The 19,368-nt window shown below is 39.9% G+C and overlaps 1 protein-coding gene across 1 annotated transcript in view; it reads left to right on the forward strand.

Annotated features, from left to right (window-relative positions):
- The window catches only part of CELF2 (CUGBP Elav-like family member 2), a 374,279-nt gene that overhangs the window by 235,317 nt on the left and 119,594 nt on the right, over positions 1-19,368 (forward strand). The window contains 1 exon segment of the mRNA XM_032689527.1: positions 6,855-7,051. Coding sequence (XP_032545418.1) covers positions 6,855-7,051 — 197 coding nt within the window.

Raw genomic sequence — 19,368 nt, forward strand, 5'->3', positions numbered from 1 at the left:
AGTGCATGTTCTAAAAAATAATTTGCTTGATAGGTCCATACAGCAAAAGTAAGAATTGAGAGAGGTCTGACACAAAGAACTTCTTTTTTATTTTAAGATGTGTTTGCACGTAAGTGGGTTTTGAAGGTGTGATGTAACAGATGTACAAAGCTTTGGCAAAGTTACTGTTGTTAACTCTGCGGTTCTAGGAAGCATTATCTACAGCAGGACATTAAAACAACACCATTTGGTAGGTTTAAACATGTATGCAAGGAGTATCCAGGGTTTAGGTTGAAACCCCAGCCTTAAATCAAACTTGTAATGGAGGGGGTGCAGGAACACAGAGGCTGACCACCTGAAGAGGCACCAGCCACTGGAGGTGAATGTTTAGCTTTGGTGAGCAGAACACTGAGGGCTGATTTTAGGAATTCAAGAAGCCCTACAGCACAGAGGAGGGTATGTGCTCCAGTGTGCACCTCCAGCTGAAAAGGGAACTGCATTTTAATGTGGCTCTTACTATGATTTCCTTTTGTATCCTTGATTTCTTCCTGTGATAGTAGTGAGGAATCTGCATGTATACCTCTAAGAAATAACATGTTTTATCTCAGGTGGGCTTAGCTCTCTTCTGATGTTTCTCTAATATGTGTTTTGTTCGGTACTTTTCCCGATTCATATTGCCCTTAGTGTCATGCAGTCTGACCTATCTGCTTGAAAGGCAACTTCCCTCTGCTGCTTCTTCTCCCAGCCCAAATTTATTTCTCGTCAGAACATTTTCAAGGTAGGAAATTCTTTTTCCCATCACATTTCCAAATCTTTTTTCCTCTGGGACAAGATGCCTCCTCCTTACCTTACCTAAAATTTGCATTTGAGGCACTGAAGTGATCACACGTGCTGAATTTGGAATTAATCAGAAAACAAGTATTTCCTATACTAACAACGGTTTGCCATGGTTTGTATGATCTGATATACGTAGAGAGTTAGCAAAGCTGAGGTACAAGTAATCACTAATTTCACCAGGAAAATGGCTGTGAATTTTAAATTATCAGGGCAGTAAAAAGGAACCCACTGTCTTAAGAAAAATTACACTTTTACAGATAATTTCTGCCAACATGGAGGCAGCACATGAAAAAACATCTTTGAATTCACCCTTAAGTGCTTACACAAGCACTTGAGTATTATTAGATGCTGAGAAGAATAAAATCTGAGCATTGTATGTCAGGTATTAAAAGCCATCAGGATTTTCATGTAGTTAGTGTGTGTGCGTGAGTGCAAGTGCGGTTGCTCTCTGCTGGGTGGATGAAGAATTGCTCAGCTCTTTGTTAAAGGCTTTATGGGGCTATAAGATGGATTGCAAGTCTTATAGCTACTCAGTTGTTAGCCCTGCCGATGGGTGCAGGGAAGCCTGGGGAAAATTATTTCATAGACTTTACTGCCTGCATAGGGCTGAACATCCTGCCATATATGAGTTTTGTTCATTGGGCATGATGTCAGGGTCATTTAGCAACTGCAGTTCTGGATATGTCTTACTTAATAATAATTATTAGCGTTATTAGAGTGTAATAGTTCTGCCAAAAACTGTACAAGACACTACAGTAGAAGCAGTAATGATTTTTGAAGCATCATCTTTCCTTTGAGCTGCTTTTGAGCAAGTGTGCTGTGAAAATGCTGATGGGCCAGAAAGCATCTGGAGATGACTTTTTTTATTCCCCCCCAAAAAACCACAGAGACATGGTCATTTACGGCTTAAAAATGTTGCACAGCTTCTTTTTTCTGTTTGTCAGAGGTTCTGGCCCTTATTTTGCTGGCCAAAATCCAGTGTAGGTAATTACCTTCTGTGTCTATAAATCGCAACCCCCTGCAGTTTTCAATTGGGTACGGTATTGTTCTACCCTTGCTGGCTGAAACTGTTGTGCGATAATGCTCCATGTCATTAAACAGCTGCCGTCTGTCACCTTATGATGAAGTCATTCCTCTCTAAACAATGAGTTTATAAAGCCCTTTTGGGTCCTTCCAGATAAAATTTGCTCATAAAGCAGCAATTATGATCTTTGGAGTACGGTAAGGTGATGCTTGGTTGTGTCTCTTGATAGCAGTCAGAGGCCTTCGAACGGATGTTGTCTCTTTTTTCAGCTTGTGTGGTATCCTGGCAGTGATGCCTTGGCTCAGATGTAAATACTTATTACTGCAAAACCTTGGTGCCTGCAAATGCCTCAGTGCTGGGGTGGATTTAGTTGTCTTTACACTTAGAACCTGCTTGTTATCACGTTTTTGTTCTGTTGGCTCAGATGTCTTAAACCGTAGAACATGAAAAAAGGCAAATCCCCAGCAAAATGATAAAACCACTAAAATGGGAAGAGGGTTGCAACATGAATTAACCAAAGAACAACAGCGTGAAGGTTCTGTGTAGGGTTAAAAATAGATTTGAAAAACAGGTCTCATGTAAATCTGTTTGGTCCCTGTTAACAGCTGTTTTTCAGCACCTGGTTTGACACCGAGGTCATTAATGGAAGTGAACATGGATTAACACCAAAGCTCTTAACGGTGATGAATTTAAGAGACTCCTTTTTGATCCAGACATTGTTTCTGAAGGCTCCCTCTCTGTCCTTAGTGGCCAGTTCACTTTTAGCAGTCTTGCAGTAATTACAGGCATGAATGGAAGACACAGAGAAGGCATCTACCAGGTTTTTCCGGTGCTCCTGCTGAAGCAGCAGGGATATTAAAACAATCTCTAGCTCCTCAGGAGTGGTCCTGTCAACTTGCTGAAATGATGGAATGGTAGTTAGGTTATTAGAAGGAAAATTGGCACAAATTGAGAGAGAAGATGCTCTGGCAGCAACCACAAGCAGCCAGCGACTCAGTGGCTTAATCTCTGCCCTCAGGCTGCTCTCTATGATATAGATGACACCTTGTCAGTGAAGATGATGTGCTGGGTCACCCCTGAGTCCAATGGGCTAAATTGACCATGGAGGGAAGGATTGCTACAATGTAGAGCCAGCAAACCACATAATCGAATTTTTTTCCTTTTTTTTTTTTTTTTTTAATATATGTCATCATTTGGGTACTGACAGTAATTGTCAAGGGATCCCATTCTCATTAGTGTCCCCTAGACACCGCTGTCTCTGTACGCTCGTGCTTTCAAGAAATAGTCCTAAACTTTCACAAGGTCTACTTTGCTTCTTTTGGAAAGTTTTATGCGTAGTTTCTCTTTTGCCTTGTTATTTCTTGGGTACAGGAGAACGGGAAGATGGGGGAAGGTAGAAACTGCTTCCTCTGAGAGTCATTGTGTTGGCAGAGAGAAGTTAGTAAAAACCCTGCAGCTGTTGGTGACCAAGAGGTCTTAGTGCAGAGCAGTAATGGCCATTGGGTGAAGATGAAGACTGGGAGAGGATAAAGGAATTCATCTTTAGCAGAGATTATTTGCAAGGGATCAAGGATATTTGGATGGATCTTGTATTGACCTAACAAGCTCTGTGACAACTGAACCATCAGGCAGGTATGGTGTATAGTTTTGTTACTCAGTGGAATTTTCAAGTACACTGCAGGGATCAGATCCATAGAATCTATAAAACTGGGGTGGTTTTTTTCCACTGTTATCTCTGTTGTTTTATTCACTAGTTTAGTTTGACTTCACTGGCTCTAATCCTACAGCTACTGCTGAAGCTGGGTGACGATGCTACTGAAGTGTCATTGCTGCAACAGTGTTCATGAGCTCCTCAAAATCCCAACAGTGAGACTTGCATTATCCCTCTGAGGTACTTGAGAGCCTTAGTTTGCAGTGAAATCAAAGGAAATGCAATTTAGGAAGGAGCCCAACTGTGCTTGTAGAAATGAGTGCCCTCTCTGTGGCCTGAACTTGTCTATCAACCCCCCAAAATGTTGGCATCTCAGTCAAGCCCCTACCTTGTGGTAGAAAAGTATTATAAAGAAAAGTCTAAATTGTGCTTCTTTTTTTCCTAGATCTGCAGGAGTTAGTGGATTGACAGAGCTGTCAGTGGATGGTGGAATTTAGTCCAGAGAAGTTTTAATGACTTGCCCAAGTTAATGCAGGCAGTGTGTGACAAAACCTGTCCCCTGGAGTTATGTGTATGGTAGCCTACTCCTGGATCAGAGCCTTTAACCATCTTTATCCAATAAAGCATTTAAGGAATATGATCAATTCAATTTTGGTTCCAACAAAATAGAAAAAGAGCTGAAGCATTTTGTGAAATTAGAAGAGATCTTGGCCTGTGCCTAAATCTGTAGCTCAAAGCAAGAACTTGATGCAGTTGGGGTCATTAACCTGAGAAAATAGGTACAAATAAGTGTTTGGCTTTGTGGTTTCCTAAAAATTGGCTGATTAGCAATGGAAATTGTGGGGCTCCTGGTGGTAAAGGTGGTTTTGGTAAAGGAAAAAGCACAGGAATTAACTCGTTATTTTTTATTAAACATTACCTTAGCTGCAATTTTGGACTGAAGTAGCAATTATGTATGAATTTCTTAGAGAAGGGATCCAAGAGAAAGAATAGATGAAGGGCATAATTTTAAAATGAACTCAATTCATTTTGTTAATGTAAACAACACAGAGAATAAATGAAATGAAAAGTGAAGCCAATTTCTGAAAAAAAAAAAAATAGCTGACCAAGGCCGGGGCACAGTTGAGGGCTTTACCAAGCTTCAACCTTTTCCTGTCTTTGCAGGTCCAAAATAATGTGAAAGCATTTTCCCTAGTTATTTTAAGCTATGGGTCAGGGATTTTTTAACCTCTCTGCTAGGGGTTTTTTTTTTGACAGATTGGGTTTTACATAAAGGAATAGGAATTCAAAAGAAATAATGGAGCGATTTTCTGGAGGTTTAAGTGTCATGTAGGTGCTTACTGAAAGTCTTGAAAATTGTTCCCATGGAGTATCATTCAAGTGAGTCAGTCACGTTTTTTCTGTTTCTCAGTGGTTGGGGTGGAGATGGTTCTTTGGATGGTTGGTTTGCTTTGGCTTAAGTCTTGTGTATGTATGGAAAATGCACTTTCTAAAGCCTGGAGAAATCATGACATCTCCAGGTGTACTTGTGACCTGTAGAACTTATTCAAAATGAAGAGCATTTGTAAGTTGAGAGGGTATTTGTGCATGAAATGTGATATAAAAGTTTGGACCAAATCTTTGACTCTCTTACTCAGGCAAGACTCCCACTAGAATAAACAGGATTTTTAGCTATTTAGAGTGTGATAAATGCTGTTGTCTGCTGATCCATGTTAAAAACACTTCACAAGCGATGATCAAACTTCTTGTTGTTGGTTTAAAATGTGTCTTTAATGTAACTTTCTCCTTTCCACCCTAAGTAGGGAAAGTGCTAAAGTTAATATGGGCATATTAATGTGTTTAGGTGAGTTATGCTTTCAAGGAGATGAAACACATGAAACTAAATAATTTGTCTTCACACCGGTTATAGCTGTGAGACAGGGGAATTACACAGGGTTGTTTTCTCCTTGCCATTCTTAGATTATTTTTTTTTTCACATGTAAAATATGATTTTCATCTGGTTGTGCAGATTTTGAGCTCTTCCAAGTCCTCCGGTGGGCATTCACTCCTGAACAATCATCAAACAGAGAAATTGTAATTAAAGCCAAATTTTTTTGAAGTGGCAGGTGGCTTTGAAATGCCTGAATTCTGCCATGATCAACTTCTGACACTGCTGCACACAGGCCATTTCCCCCCTGTCCCCGGTGGAAAGATGGGAAGGATGCTCAAAAAGTCGCATCTCATTACTGTTCATTCTTTAAACTGAAACATCCAAAAATTATCAACACTTAAGGAATCTCTAGCCAAGTAATTAGTTGAAACTACTGTCCTTAATTATCAATAGTGACATGAGTTTGGTAGGCGGGGTTGTATTTTTCTTTTGTTCAGTATTTAAAATTATTTGTTTTCCGTATAAGAGTATGACCCTCCCTAAACCATAGCCTGTCATTTGTCTCCCATATCAAATTATTTTTTGTTACTAAGTTCTTTTCCCCTGCAAAAGTGTGTGGTTGTTTTGAACTTGGATGTAGCATGTACATTTGGATGTCAGATAGGGTAAGAATTTACAGGGGGTGAAAATGTTCAAAATTTTGATCTCCTTTGGCAGGGAGAAAAAGTTTTCAAAGCAGTATTTTAATTTTCACAACAAAGTAGGCAATTTTACCACTGTCTTCTCTGTTTGAATTGTGCTTTTTTTCTTTTTTTCTTTTTTTTTTTTATGGCAGCAATAAACAACATGATTTAAACTGGAGCACTCCAGACTGCTTTTCCTTTTTAAAGAGCATAGGCAACTAATCGGCAGCAACCAGCCACATAGCTGGAGTGTTTTCCATTCTAGGCAATATCATACTAATTTGATGCACACATGGATGCTTCACACAATCTGCAGATTCATCGCTGGCATCTTGCATTAGTCATCTGACAGATTGCCAAGTGTTTCATATTCCTTTCATGTGACTTTATTACAAAACACACACACACACACACACACTCACACTCACACACACACACACACACGCACCGCCTTGTTTCTGCCAGTAGCCAGTTTAGTGAGAATTCACTGCAGTTCTGTTTACAACAGCCATGGACAGAAATCTGCACTTATTTGCAACTATCGTCTGCTTCAAAATGCAAACGTCCCGGGTTGTGTTGTGCCGCTCTCGTCTTATATAATGACATTAAGTAGCAGCCTGCAGAGAAAACCAGACTCAATGAAAAATGTAATAGCATTGTTTTTTGTTTGCAATACTTATGCTATTAATTAAATACTGATTTTTTTTTTCTTCTTCGTGCCAATTGACATCATCTTCTGCATCTAGTGCACATGAAAACTGCATAGTCTCCTAACTTGCCTTCTTTTCAATCTCCTTTTCCACTTTCTAGTAACGGCACAGCTAACAAGATGAATGGAGCTTTGGATCATTCAGATCAACCAGACCCAGATGCCATTAAGATGTTTGTTGGACAGATTCCCCGTTCGTGGTCAGAAAAAGAGTTAAAAGAACTTTTTGAGCCTTATGGAGCTGTCTACCAGATTAATGTTCTCCGAGACAGAAGTCAGAACCCTCCCCAAAGTAAAGGTACAGTAGTTGTGCTCTCTTTGCTTTCAGTTTGTTTGTTTTTCCGATGATCTTGCTTGCCTTCAGCATTTCCAAAGAGGTTTGCATCTGGGCTGTCTGTTTTGTAGTATTCTGTGTTGAGCTACGCAGCAGTCCTAAGAGGAGAGGACTCCTGAATCCTATCGAATACTGTCTTCCTCCTCTTCTTAAATTGCAGTTTAATTGTCTGTTATCTGGAAGCATACACTCCAACTGTGCAAAAAAATAACAAAATATTGCTGTTCTTGTTTAAATTATTCTTGCCCAGAAACATGGAAACCTGAGCATTTGCCTCCCAGGATTAGCTCATGAAAAATATAATTTTCTATTTCCTTTCGTTTCCTCTCTTTGCACCCCAGGTGGGAATTATTTTAAGGATACAAAAGGGAGAAATTATAGCAGTGGGCTCTTACTACGTCACTGCTCCAGAAGCAATAAAAATTACAAACAGTCCTTTTTCCAAAATCTGATTGTTTTTCTGCAGTCATGTTAAAGGATTGATTTTTGGCACTGATGTTGTTCTAAGTGAAAGGGTTGGGTTTCCTTCCTGCATTTTTTCTATACATATGTAAAGTATTTTTCCCTAACTATATTCCTTGCTTTCACTTTATATCTGTGTGTATTTAGGCATGTGAGAGTTTTGTGTGTTATAGCTGTGTAATTGTAACATGTGCTTACCTGTAGACTGAAAGTGAATGTTTTGTTTCGCAGAATGAATTTTTCTACACAGCTGTATATTTTTCATTGATACTTCAGGTTTGGTACATGAAAGCATTGCTACAAATAATTAGTGTAGCTCGGAGGTATAACTAGATGTGCATCTGTGTGCCTGGCTGTAAGGTTACTAGACAGTTATTCATTCTTACTGCACTCCTGGCACTGTTTCTAAAAACCTTCAGAGCACACGTGCTGTGGAGAATATCATAAAATGATTTTTGTGGGCTGTGCAAAACAGCCCTCGCTGGACGCTTCCAGTTTGGTGAGAGGTGTCTGCAGCTGTGGGAAGCACACAGCACAACCTCAAGTGTGCCTGTGCTTTTGGGCAAAGCACTGCCAAGGCTCAGCATATCTTCCTTGCCCTGGTACAGGGCAGAGGATCCTCTCAGTGGCCTCTTTGCTGCCCAGTTTAAGTAGTCTGGTGTTCTGAGGGATAGTGGTTTGCTTCTATCACTTCTGGTTAAGAGATTTGTTCCATCAGTGTCACACCAGTGTCAGGGAGGGGGGTTCATCTCACTGTACCTCGCTGCTAATCAAGTCTCTGTACTAGATTGCTCTTTCCTTTCCCCATCCCTGGAAGTGTTCAAGGCTCTGTTGGATGAGCAGCCTGGTCTAGTGGAAGTTGTTCCTGCCCATGGCAGAAGGGTTGGAACTAGGTGGTCTTTGAAGTCCGTTCCAACCCAAACCATTCCATGATTCTGTGATTCAGAAGCAGAAGTTGTTTCTGGTTGGAGTGTTTCAGTGTAGTTCTGCTTCCAGCCTCCTCCATTCCCCAAGACTGATGTATTGTAGCACGTACCCCCCTACTGTGTTAGTACAGAGCCCTCATCAAATGTCCTTTTCCTGTAATACTGGATAGGAAACAGCATTAAGAGGTCAGACAACTGGATTTTCTGCAGTCCAGGCTGCTATGGATGAGCAAACTCCTACTTAGTTTAAACCACTAAAATGCTGAACTTTGAGACTCGTCCATTTGGAAAGAGCTGATTCCTGGGCCACAGAAATGCCTTCCCACTAAGCAGTAAATGAAGTGAGAATGATATTGTGGTTAGACAGAAGAAACCCATTGATTCCCATTTCTGTAGTGTTTTCCATTGTACTGTACCTGTCCATCAAGCAGCTGGAAGGGATAAGGAAGAAGCACAGGTCATGCAAATCATTGTAGACTAATTATCAAGGTTTGTAGTCCCGCTATACAATCTTCTTTTTGAAAGGTGGTTGGATTTTGGGGATGCATTTTGCCTGGGCTCTCTTCAGCCAGAGATGATGCATGTCACTATAGGCATTATGTATTTTAATGAGCTAATTAAATTAATCCTGAAGAAAGATAGAATAACCTTCAGACTTACTTTTCCCTGACAACAGCAGCAAGTTCCTCTAGTGGTCAGCTTTTCCCTTGGAAGCTTTGGAGGAGTGTATCTCCACGCTGGGTCTATTCATCCTCCTGGCTGAATCTGCCAGTAAGGTTGCTAGAAACCTCTTGAGTATCTTGTGGATATCTCCTGAGTAGGAATGATCTTTATTTTCTTAATCCAGTTGCACAAAGGATTCTGTGTGAGAGGTTGTTAAGAATGCTAGAAACAAACAAACCAAAAAATTGCCCTGAAAAACATCTTACAGTCTTCTTCTCATCACAATGCGTGAGAAATATTTCGCCTATACTATCTAATTGGCATTTAATAATGAAACTGAGTTTTCATCTTTTGTTCAGAGGTCGTGGAATCATAGAATGACCTGAGCTAGAAGGGACCCCTAAGTATCATGAAGTCCAACTCCTGGCTCTGTGCAGGTCAACACCAAAAATCACATGTGTCTGAGGTGAATTCCATGTTCCTCTTCAGTATAAAAACATACATGGAACAACCATTTTTATTTAATTTGAACTGGGTGGATTTGGGTTATGGCAGGCATTTTTCTGCCTGCTGCCCCTCTGCATCACCTCCAGTTCTGTAGAACAGTCCATCGAGGGGACCTTGAGGTTGGGTGACACATGAAAAAGTCCATTTTTCATTTCACTGCATGGTCAGGACTCTGTGTCAGGCAGACCATTCACAGCCTGGTATCACCCAGAAATTTTCTAAGAATATTCTGCAAGTCATGAGTTGCAATGACAGGAATGCAAGTTGGTGTTACCACACCACGCGAGGGGGGTGGCGGTTTGGTTTTGTTCTTTAAAGAAAACCATTTTGATTTTTGAAATATTTCCCTCTTCCCAGACACGGGTTGTGTATTTCTGTGAGCTTGGCCAAAGGGGCTCCTCCAATTTGAACAGAATTTTTCTCTGATGAACTGTTTATGAAGCTGCAATCTGAGTCTCTCCCAATTCTGTCAAAAATAACCATAGGCTGCTTCTCCCTCTCCTGCTGTTATTCAGACTGTCTTTCATACCCTCCAACGACAGACGGCCTAGTTCATGTCTTTCCTCCTTTTTTGTATTGCTTGCCAACTCTGCAAAGCTGAAGCTGGAGGAAGACAGGTAGAAAGCCAAGTTTTCCTCACTTTGGAAAACTAGAGGAAAGCCATCTGAATTCCGCAGATACATTGCTACTAATGCAAAGGTTGAAGCTTGGCTTTATTAATTAGGAGTTTCAGGAATGTCTGCATTTCAGTGGGTGATGGTTGGAATATCCTCTAGGAAACTCCTCGTGATTTCCAGAGTTTGCAGTTCTCTGCTTCTTTTGAATGTGTGAAAGAGATCAGCAAAGTAATTTGACTTTGTGTTTATCCCCTGTTGTTTTGTAATGCTTTTTCCTCTTTTTGCAACAAGAGAAATCCGGGGGATTAGGTAAACTAAATACAAAAAAAACCCCAACAACAACAAAAAAAAGCAGGAAATCCTGTAACGGTGAAATAAATGGCACTTTCAGCTTCTGGGGGCAAAGGGGATTCAAAGTCTGGGCAGATCAGCCCTCTCTGTTCCCAATCCAGTTTGCTCCCTTTATTTAATTTATTCTGGGTGGATAGATGACTTTTTTCCAGAGTAGTTGTTAAAAAGAGCTTCTCTAATACCTCAGATGCAGTGAGCTCTGTGTGAAGGCAGCATACACTGCCACTGAGATCTCTCTTCTTCCCCACTGTTTTCCTAAGCCGGAAAGATTTCCTTGGCTGCTTTGGTTTTGGAGTCCAAGTGCTGAGGCAAGCAGATGGCACAGGGCTACTTTTGCCTTTTGAAATGCAGCAGAAGAGTCTTGGACCAGATCCACCATGTGCTTTTGGTACCTTGCCCCTGTTTTGATACCTGATAATTCTCGTAGGCATCAAGATCCCCTAAACCAGCTTTGTGAATCTGAGTCTATGTGTGATGCCATAGTAATCACCCTGCAGAAAGCAGGGAGAGGCACCCGTGTAACAACTAACTCCGTGTTTCCTTGTAGCCTTTTACAGACCCTTTATCAGATTAGAGGGAGGCTGCTGAGTGAACAAGGATGTGCTGTAGTTAAAGGCCAGTGTTTATTATTATCCTATTTAACATGGTAATTTAAGTCTACCGGGAAGCAAGCAGAGGAATCGGATAATGAGGCATTCGTCTGCTGCATACAGGAGAGACCAGATGGGCAAGGAGGCATATGTGCATAGAGAAGGAGAAGTTACCTGGCTTGCTTGGGTACCATTTCAGCCTCAATTTAGCTCTAAAATCAGAAATAGTATGATGCAGGCAGGCAGGATGATTCCTCTCATCCAGCAGATCCCTCCCATTTGCTGCACAGCAGGAGGAGAAAAGGGAGCTCAGGCAGTCCTGTAGGACTGCCACAGGACCAGAGCTGTGACAATCTGCTTGTCACACTGTCCTAATCAGCAGCAAAGACAAACTGCTTCTTGTTCCTTGCCTGCCCTTGTGTCACCACCCAGCCAATTGTAGGCTCCTGCTCCTTCAGGCAATTTCAACACACTGTGTTTGGCAAAACTATTTTAGATGCTCTTTAAAAGCTCCCTTTCAGGCAGAGTTCCAGGAGTCAGCGTTTCTCTACGTATTTTGTCTTATTTTGTGTTTTGAATGCTCTCACAGGTCCATGTGAACATTATTTAGCTTTTGAGATCAGATGAGTTGCATCATGAGCACATACACTGTCGAAACAGCAGGACTTGTGACCACAGCCATTATGCATGTGTGTGTTAGACTAAATCTTAGTGGTCATGGCTGAGAGATATTTTGTTACAATCTTTCCTGCACTGAATCAAAAAGTGCCTTGCATATTATTTTTTAGCAGGGGCATTGTGACCATGTGAAATTTCACACAACGAAGACTGGCAAAAGCCAGATGTTGCCATTAAATGCAAATACAATGGGGAGGAAGAGAGAATGATAAAGCTGAGTTTCTGACTTTAGGATGTTTAAATTCAAACCTGAAGGAACTTTAAATCTATAATTTTAAATGGGTCGTAAGTAGCATTGTAAAATATATTCTAGATGTGAGCTGATTTTTTTAAAAGGTAATTCTTATTCGACAAATCTAATGGAGATTTTCAAGAAGTTTCTGTGAAAGTGGGCAGGTGTGAAATCGTGTATATAATCATCCTGGATTTCCCAGGGGCATTTCACAGAGTGTCACACGGGAGACTAATCCATGCTGCTGCTGGTGAAGCAGAGAAGGACCCATTTTCAAATGGAGAAAGGAGCTGGTTAGATGATGGAGGGCAGATTAGAATGGGTAAAGGTTATGGGCCAGGGGAAGAGAGGGGATGATGATTGGAGAGCAATAGGGACTGTTATTGGAGATCAATACTTTTTCACTCTCTATGTAAATGGCTTTGACAGAATGAACCACCAACTTGTTATCCAACTTTTTGGGTTGTGCAGAAGGAACTGGATGAGGGGCAAAGCCACCTGATAACCAGGAGAAAACAATCCAATACAAAGAGATTCATCTGGGTAAAAAGAATAGTGAGCAAGAAGAGTAAATCTGAGTTTTGAGTGAATAGATTTGTTGAATGAGTATATTTTTTCAAAGGAGAGGATTTGAAGAGTGCACGTGTCAGAAAAGGACTGACATGATGTTTTGTATCTGTGTGGTCAAAAAGACACAGAAAATACGAAGCTGTGTAAATGGAAGCATTGAATAGAGCTTTCAAGGAAATACTGCACCACTTAAAGAAGGATTTTTTTTGATCATGTTTAAACTACAGGTACCAATATTTAGTACCATTCTATAGAAAAGGGCAGAGGTCCAGAGAAGAGCAGCATGATTTTGTATGAAGTCAGGAAGGGTTAAGGCATGGTAAAAGGTCTAAGAAGGGTAACTTGTAAAGGGCTTCAAACACTGACTTAGAAGAAAGCTAAAAGGGGAAAAGCTAAGGAAGAATACAGGACTGCACCTTGGTTTGGAAAGAAAAAGTTATAAGGGGATACGATTGAAGTTTCTACAGTATGTTGAAGTGCATACCAAAAGCAGGAATAGATAAGCTCTTTCAATTAATATTAAACCCAGCGACTGCACAGGGTAGACTTAAGACTGAGAAACAGCAGGCCAACAGGAAAAAAATTCAGCTTCTTAAGTCAAACTTTGCAGACCAGGGAATGGCTTCTGGAAGAAGCAGTAAGAAAAGTTCCAAAAGAAACTTTTCCTTTTGCGTGCTTCCATTTAGTATTTTGAAATAATGCATCTGGAGCAGTACATGACATGACTGCTGCCCATGTCCAAGCACAGTTTCACCCCATAAACAGGACAAGGTGCCAAGGCTGTGATGGACACAGCTGACAGTGGCTTATCTATGTCCAGCATGAAGAGGGTTTGACATTGGTGTCTGATGACATTTTTGCCTTGCTTTGAAGAGAGGGAGCAGATGAGGATAACGCCCCATTGCATACTTGACTGCAAACCTGTTGCCCTCATAAATAAGTCTCACTGTATATTCCTTTCATTTACCATGGCAAGAAAATCAGCCCCTTAAATACCAAAAAGTATCACAGCGAACCCAACCCAGTCAGATGGTTCAGAAGTAGTGGAAGATATTTGTGAAGACACTGTAACAGGAGTGGGGGGTTGTGATTGCAGAACTGGAAGAGTAGAGGATAGTAGAGGGGGCTGGAAGAGGATTTTTCAGTTGTATTATTTAAATATAGAGATAGCACATAAACCTTTCTATAGCCTGGTTTCTGAAGTTCCCCTCTACAGCATATGAATGACTGGAGCTGTAGCAGAATTAAGATTTTTGGCCTTTTTTTTTTTTAAGGCATCTTTTTACTCCATGGTTTTATGATATTTATCACAGTGGGAGCTTGGTCCAGAAATGAGGACTCTAGGTATTGCTGTAAGAAGTTAATAAAAATAACACATCTCTAAGGGATTAAAGTAGATCGCTTTGGGGTTCATTGGCTGCAGTTTTGGAGCAGCTTAACTGTGAGTTACAACTGCATATGAATTTTAAAAATTAAGCTAAGACTGTATAAGCACATTATTAATTACATCTATGATGAAGAAATGCATAAACTTCAGCTACATTAATTAGTTTAGTTAAATTGATAGAAAACTCATGTGCAGACCAGCCATTAGAAGAGCAGGACTTCATATTTCAGTTGTGGTTTTCACCAATGTTCATATCTGATAAACACTTGGGGAGAAGGCAAGTTTGGTAAAGGAATGTTTGAAAAGGGCTGTTTGAGTTTCGATTCAGGCATGAAATAATTGCTTTTCAAGTATTTTCAACAACTCCAGGAATACAGGTGAAAATATGGATTCCATTTTCCTGACAATTCAGTAAAAGCAAGAACACCAAAAAAAGAGGGAAGGGATATGTTCATCTAATTATACATAAAAACAATTGAAGGTTCATGATTTAGAATTATAGGGCTTAAATAATAGTGGGGTTTATGTCAAGACAGTGCTGGAAAGAATATCTGTCACCGTAGTTAAAAAAGGCAAGCAATTCTTAGCTATAAGTTGACATCTTCAGCACACCACCCAGCATTTACCTATAGAATATCTTAGAATAATTTTACAAAAAATCTCAAATGTTCTTAAAATATAAATGGGAAACCCGTTTTGTGTAGTGACATCGTTACATTGGAAAAAAACACATAGACAGGCAGTTAAAAAAGCCTGAACTTTCATTAAAATTATAAAAACAGCTAATGAAATTGCATTGTTGAATCTGAGTAATAAGCCAAACCTCTCTCAAATATATAATCTCAAAGGCAAAAATTGTAATGCATGGAAAAATCTAAGTCAAGTCATGCTCATGCTTGCACACAAGAATTAATCAATGGATATAATACTCAGACATAAAACACATGCACGTGTAAGTATTTTCAAGATTGCTGCCTACATTTAAAATATATACATCTCTAATGGTGCAAGATACTGTCACTTTGAGATTTATGGTAGGCAGTTTCTTTAGTTGCATATTAAAGCTCACATCAATGAGATTCAATCTTTTTATGACATTGTTGTTGCACTGAAATTCTTTCCTCTTCCAGTTTTCTGTTAAATGAATAAACATACAGTGTTTATCTGCTTGTCACATAAAACATGATATGAGTTTTGGTTAAAGAACAATGGCTTCAAAGCAAACCACACAACCCTTCTCTTGTTATGTATTTATTCACTTCTAATATCCAAATCATTTGCTCCTAACATATGAGGAGGTTTTGCAAAGGATTTGCAAATCTTCGTGGTCTTTGGCATGGAGCTCAAAGGAAGATAAAATCTGACAATTGAGCACTGTCAAAAATGAAGTCTTATTGGGGAGTAGCCTTATGAGGATGGATTTCAGCTGTGCTGCAGCTTCCGGGTCTCTCATTTCCACCACAAGAACAGCATTTTACTGCTCTCATCTTCTGCTCCTGTTACCCCATTAAAATCAGTCACAAGTGCCCATGCACGTGTATGCACAAATAAATAAAAGCCTAAAATTAAAACCCACAACACAAGAAGTTTTCCTCATTGAAAGATAGAGGAAGAGGCTCCAAGGCAGTAAGAATTTCTCTGTCACTGTTGAGATTATGTGAGAGACATAAATATTACAATGATGGGTCACAATAAAAAGCTAAAGACCACATAAAACATTTTAGCATAAATATCATCAATTTTCCTAGTTCTTAACATGAAATTTAAACCCCAGGAGGGCCTTGAAAGGCTGTCTGTTATTCTTTATCATTTTGAAATATGTTACAAAGTAGATATGTGTAACATGTATAGCAGTGTAAATTAATTGCTAGTTCATTACTTCCATCTTCCCTGCACCAGACCTTGTCCCCCTGTACTTTTTTTTGTGGGAGCAGAGTAGCAAAAGGACGGGTTTGATCATGTTTTGAGTCTGGCAGGACCCACAGCCTTCTCAGTGTCAGGCTTTAGTGGTACAGATGCTACAAAAGGATGTTCTGTGCCAGTTGTAGTATTGCTTTTTTTTAAACATCGGTTCTGTAGTGCATTGTAACCATCAGCATATTTCAAAAGAATAGCAAACAACTCCCCAAGGATAAAGTCTGGTAGTGGCTTCTAAGCCTGGGTTGAGCTTAACTCAAGCCAGTGAGCTGTGGGTAGAAGGCTGCATATGCAATATAAATCTCCTGGTCCATCTGTCTTGGGGAAGAATGCATTTTCAGGAATCTGTGTCTTTCTAATTGCTTATAAAAACACTCTGAGACAAGCCAGTGAATAAATTAAATTTGAATGTTTCCAGTGGATCTTTTCAGTTTTTCACTGAACCTAATTACTGTCTAATCTATGCCCATGAGTATGCAGTTTTAAGTGGGACGTTAGACTTTCACTCTGCAGATTAAACTCTGTGGTGCATAAATTCATTATTATTTGTGGAGGAGAAAACTTCAGTGTCTACTACCTTGTGGTTTTAATTTAAGATAACTACTGCATCGGAGTCATGCATTCTTTTAGAAGAATAAGACAAGCTGTAAGGAGAGGGAAGATGTTTTCTAATAAACCGTGTCTCTTATTTGCCTAACTGAATTGGGAAAATTTATGTTTCAAGCAATAATTAAACTATCCTCGTAGCTCAAGATGTCATGCCTTCAACTGCAGTTTTAGGGAGCTGTACCACAATAGGGAGTAGATTAATATAATGTGCTGCATGAAACTTCTTGCTGCAAGGATGAGCATGGCTCCGTAAGGAGCAGCCACTGCTGCTTCAGCTGGAGATCTCCAAGTGTTTTGCAAAGGGAGACAAATAGCATCACTCCATTTTTACCAGCTGGAAAAACTGAGATACAGAGGCCTGGGGGAACTTTTCCCAAAATTTTTTAGTCACTTTGAGCAGGCAGAGAATAACGCTCTGCCTGTGCTGGTGTTGTGTTGCCTAAATCAAATCTGCTCCCTTCGTTTTCAGAGCGTGAATCCCTGAGCTGGTTGACACAAAGATTTTGTTATGTTAATGCTGCCCAGGTGAGATCTGCATTAGTTTGTTCACATATTAATCGGATCTGATGAGGACTGCAGTTACAAAACAAGTGTGGAGCAGAGTAATAGGCACTGGCTCCCACTCTTTCTATGCCCCCCTTAATTAATACAATGAGTCTTAAACAACAAGCTTCCTTTATTATTTGCAGATCATGGGATATAAAAATCATTGTAGATTTAAAATGGACTATATTAACCCAAGTAATTCCACCAGGGCTTCAGATTCAATAGTGAAAAGTGTTGTGTTGTCTCTGGCTCAATTAGATTTTTCTCAGTGTCAATTTTAATTCACTTCACCAGAGCATGGGGGAACTCTCAGTGGAAGGGAAAATGTTCCTTCTGAATGAGAGCCTCCTGTAGCCCACATTTTATTTAAGAGTTTTAAAATGCTTCGCAGTCCCACGTTCTGCCTTGAACGTCTGCTATTGTGTGCCAGAAGAGCTGAACAAAATCACTTGATGTTTCTTAATGCGACAGGCAGCTGAGTTTGAGCAGGAGGATGGAAATGGGGAAAGCAAGGTCTTTGGTTCCCTCTTTTTATTTAATAGTAAAAAAAAAAATAACAAAATGAAGTCTTGGTGAGTCTTGATGGCCAAATAAACAGCATTAGGTCAAATCTTTCCCACCCTTCCAAGCACCTGGCCATGCATACAGAGAAGTAAAAACTAAGCAGCAGTTTCCTTTTGCGATGTTGAGCCCAGGGCTGAGGTTGAGTGGCCTGAGAAGCTGTTTTTTCCCCTTTAGTTTTTGTATTTCCTACCTCCCATGACTGTCAGCACTTAGGTGTAGATTGCTTGGTTACACTCTGCTTGGTGCATAGTAGCTCAAAACAACTGTTTTTAAGGGGAAAATTGAGTAGATCTTTAATTTGAGGATGCTTCCATTGTGAGAAAGAGAAGATAAGAAAAAGAGCTTATGACAGAACTGTAGGGGAAGACTGACCATAGAAAAGGGCCTGAAATGTCCACTGTGTATAGGTGGAACTTTCCAAAATGCTCCTTTCCGAAGGATCAGTTTTCTTTTACTATCTCTACACTTGTCCTTTCCATATTTCATTAAACTCTCAAGACATTAGACTTATGAGTAGTTGTGCACACTGAATTTTTACTTTGTGTTTGGGTGAGTTTTGGTTTCTTTGCTGGGTTTGTTTTGTTTTGTTTTTTTTTAATGACACCTTGCAGTTTCCAGTTCTGCAACTGAGTGGGATTGTTTTCCGGTATATCACTGGGATACCTGTAGGAAAACAGCTGGGACTGTCACCAAAACCAGTAAATTGGGTCAATCAATAGATGTGAACCTGTGTTCTGATTCAGACAGAAGATGATACCACAGCATGATGCTGAAGTGCCCCATAGCTATTAATAATGCTAGCTTGTGTATGAAAGGTAAACATAAAATTATCTCCATAGAGAAACCCTTCATGTTTTTCAGAAGAACTGTGCAAAACACTCTGTAAAAATTCTGATTTCCAAATGTGTCATCTCCCAGCCTTTTCATTTCCAACAGTGTTGACATTCCAGTTAGCATGGAATGGTTTTCTGTGGTGTGTTGCTTGCCTAGTTCTCACTTGGGTATATATTGAGTTAAAAGGTGCTGTGTGAATGTAGGGAATTATTATTATTATTATTATTATTATTACTATGATTATTATTATCATTATTTAGATGCTGCAGTTTAAGTAGTTCAAAAAAATCTCACAACTAAAGGTCAGCATAGCTTGTAGGTTTACACATGCACAGTACAAGTAACCTTCAGAAATTTCCTCATGACAAGATAAGTGCAGCAATTATATTTAAATGAGTGCAGGAGAAAATTTCACTGTAAACTACATTAGCTGGAGAGTGTGTGCTGTAAGAGGATTTAATTGAATTAATGTTACTTACTATCAAAAGCTCCATCTAGTGTATTGCCAGGTCTCCTTATTACTAAGAATAATATTTGGCTCATAAAGACCCCTGTTCAACTAAGCACACAGTCCTGATGACTTCAGCAAGTGATTAAAATTAAAGCATTTTTTCACTGCTTTGCTGAATAGGAACAGACTGGGAGCTGGGAACAGGCATGGTGTGTGTGCACAGTGTGAAATCACCGAGCCCTTAAACAAGGCTCTTTATGGAGCCTCCTCTCACCAGTGGTTTTCCAAGTGTCTAATGGAGGTGTGATTTTGGCATGAGTGTCCTTCCTAGTTTGAGTGTAGCTGTCATGGATAACGGGCTGCACAAGTGATGGAGA

This window comes from Chiroxiphia lanceolata, chromosome 5 (assembly GCF_009829145.1).
Source record: "Chiroxiphia lanceolata isolate bChiLan1 chromosome 5, bChiLan1.pri, whole genome shotgun sequence".
NCBI classification, from domain to species: Eukaryota; Metazoa; Chordata; class Aves; order Passeriformes; family Pipridae; genus Chiroxiphia; species Chiroxiphia lanceolata.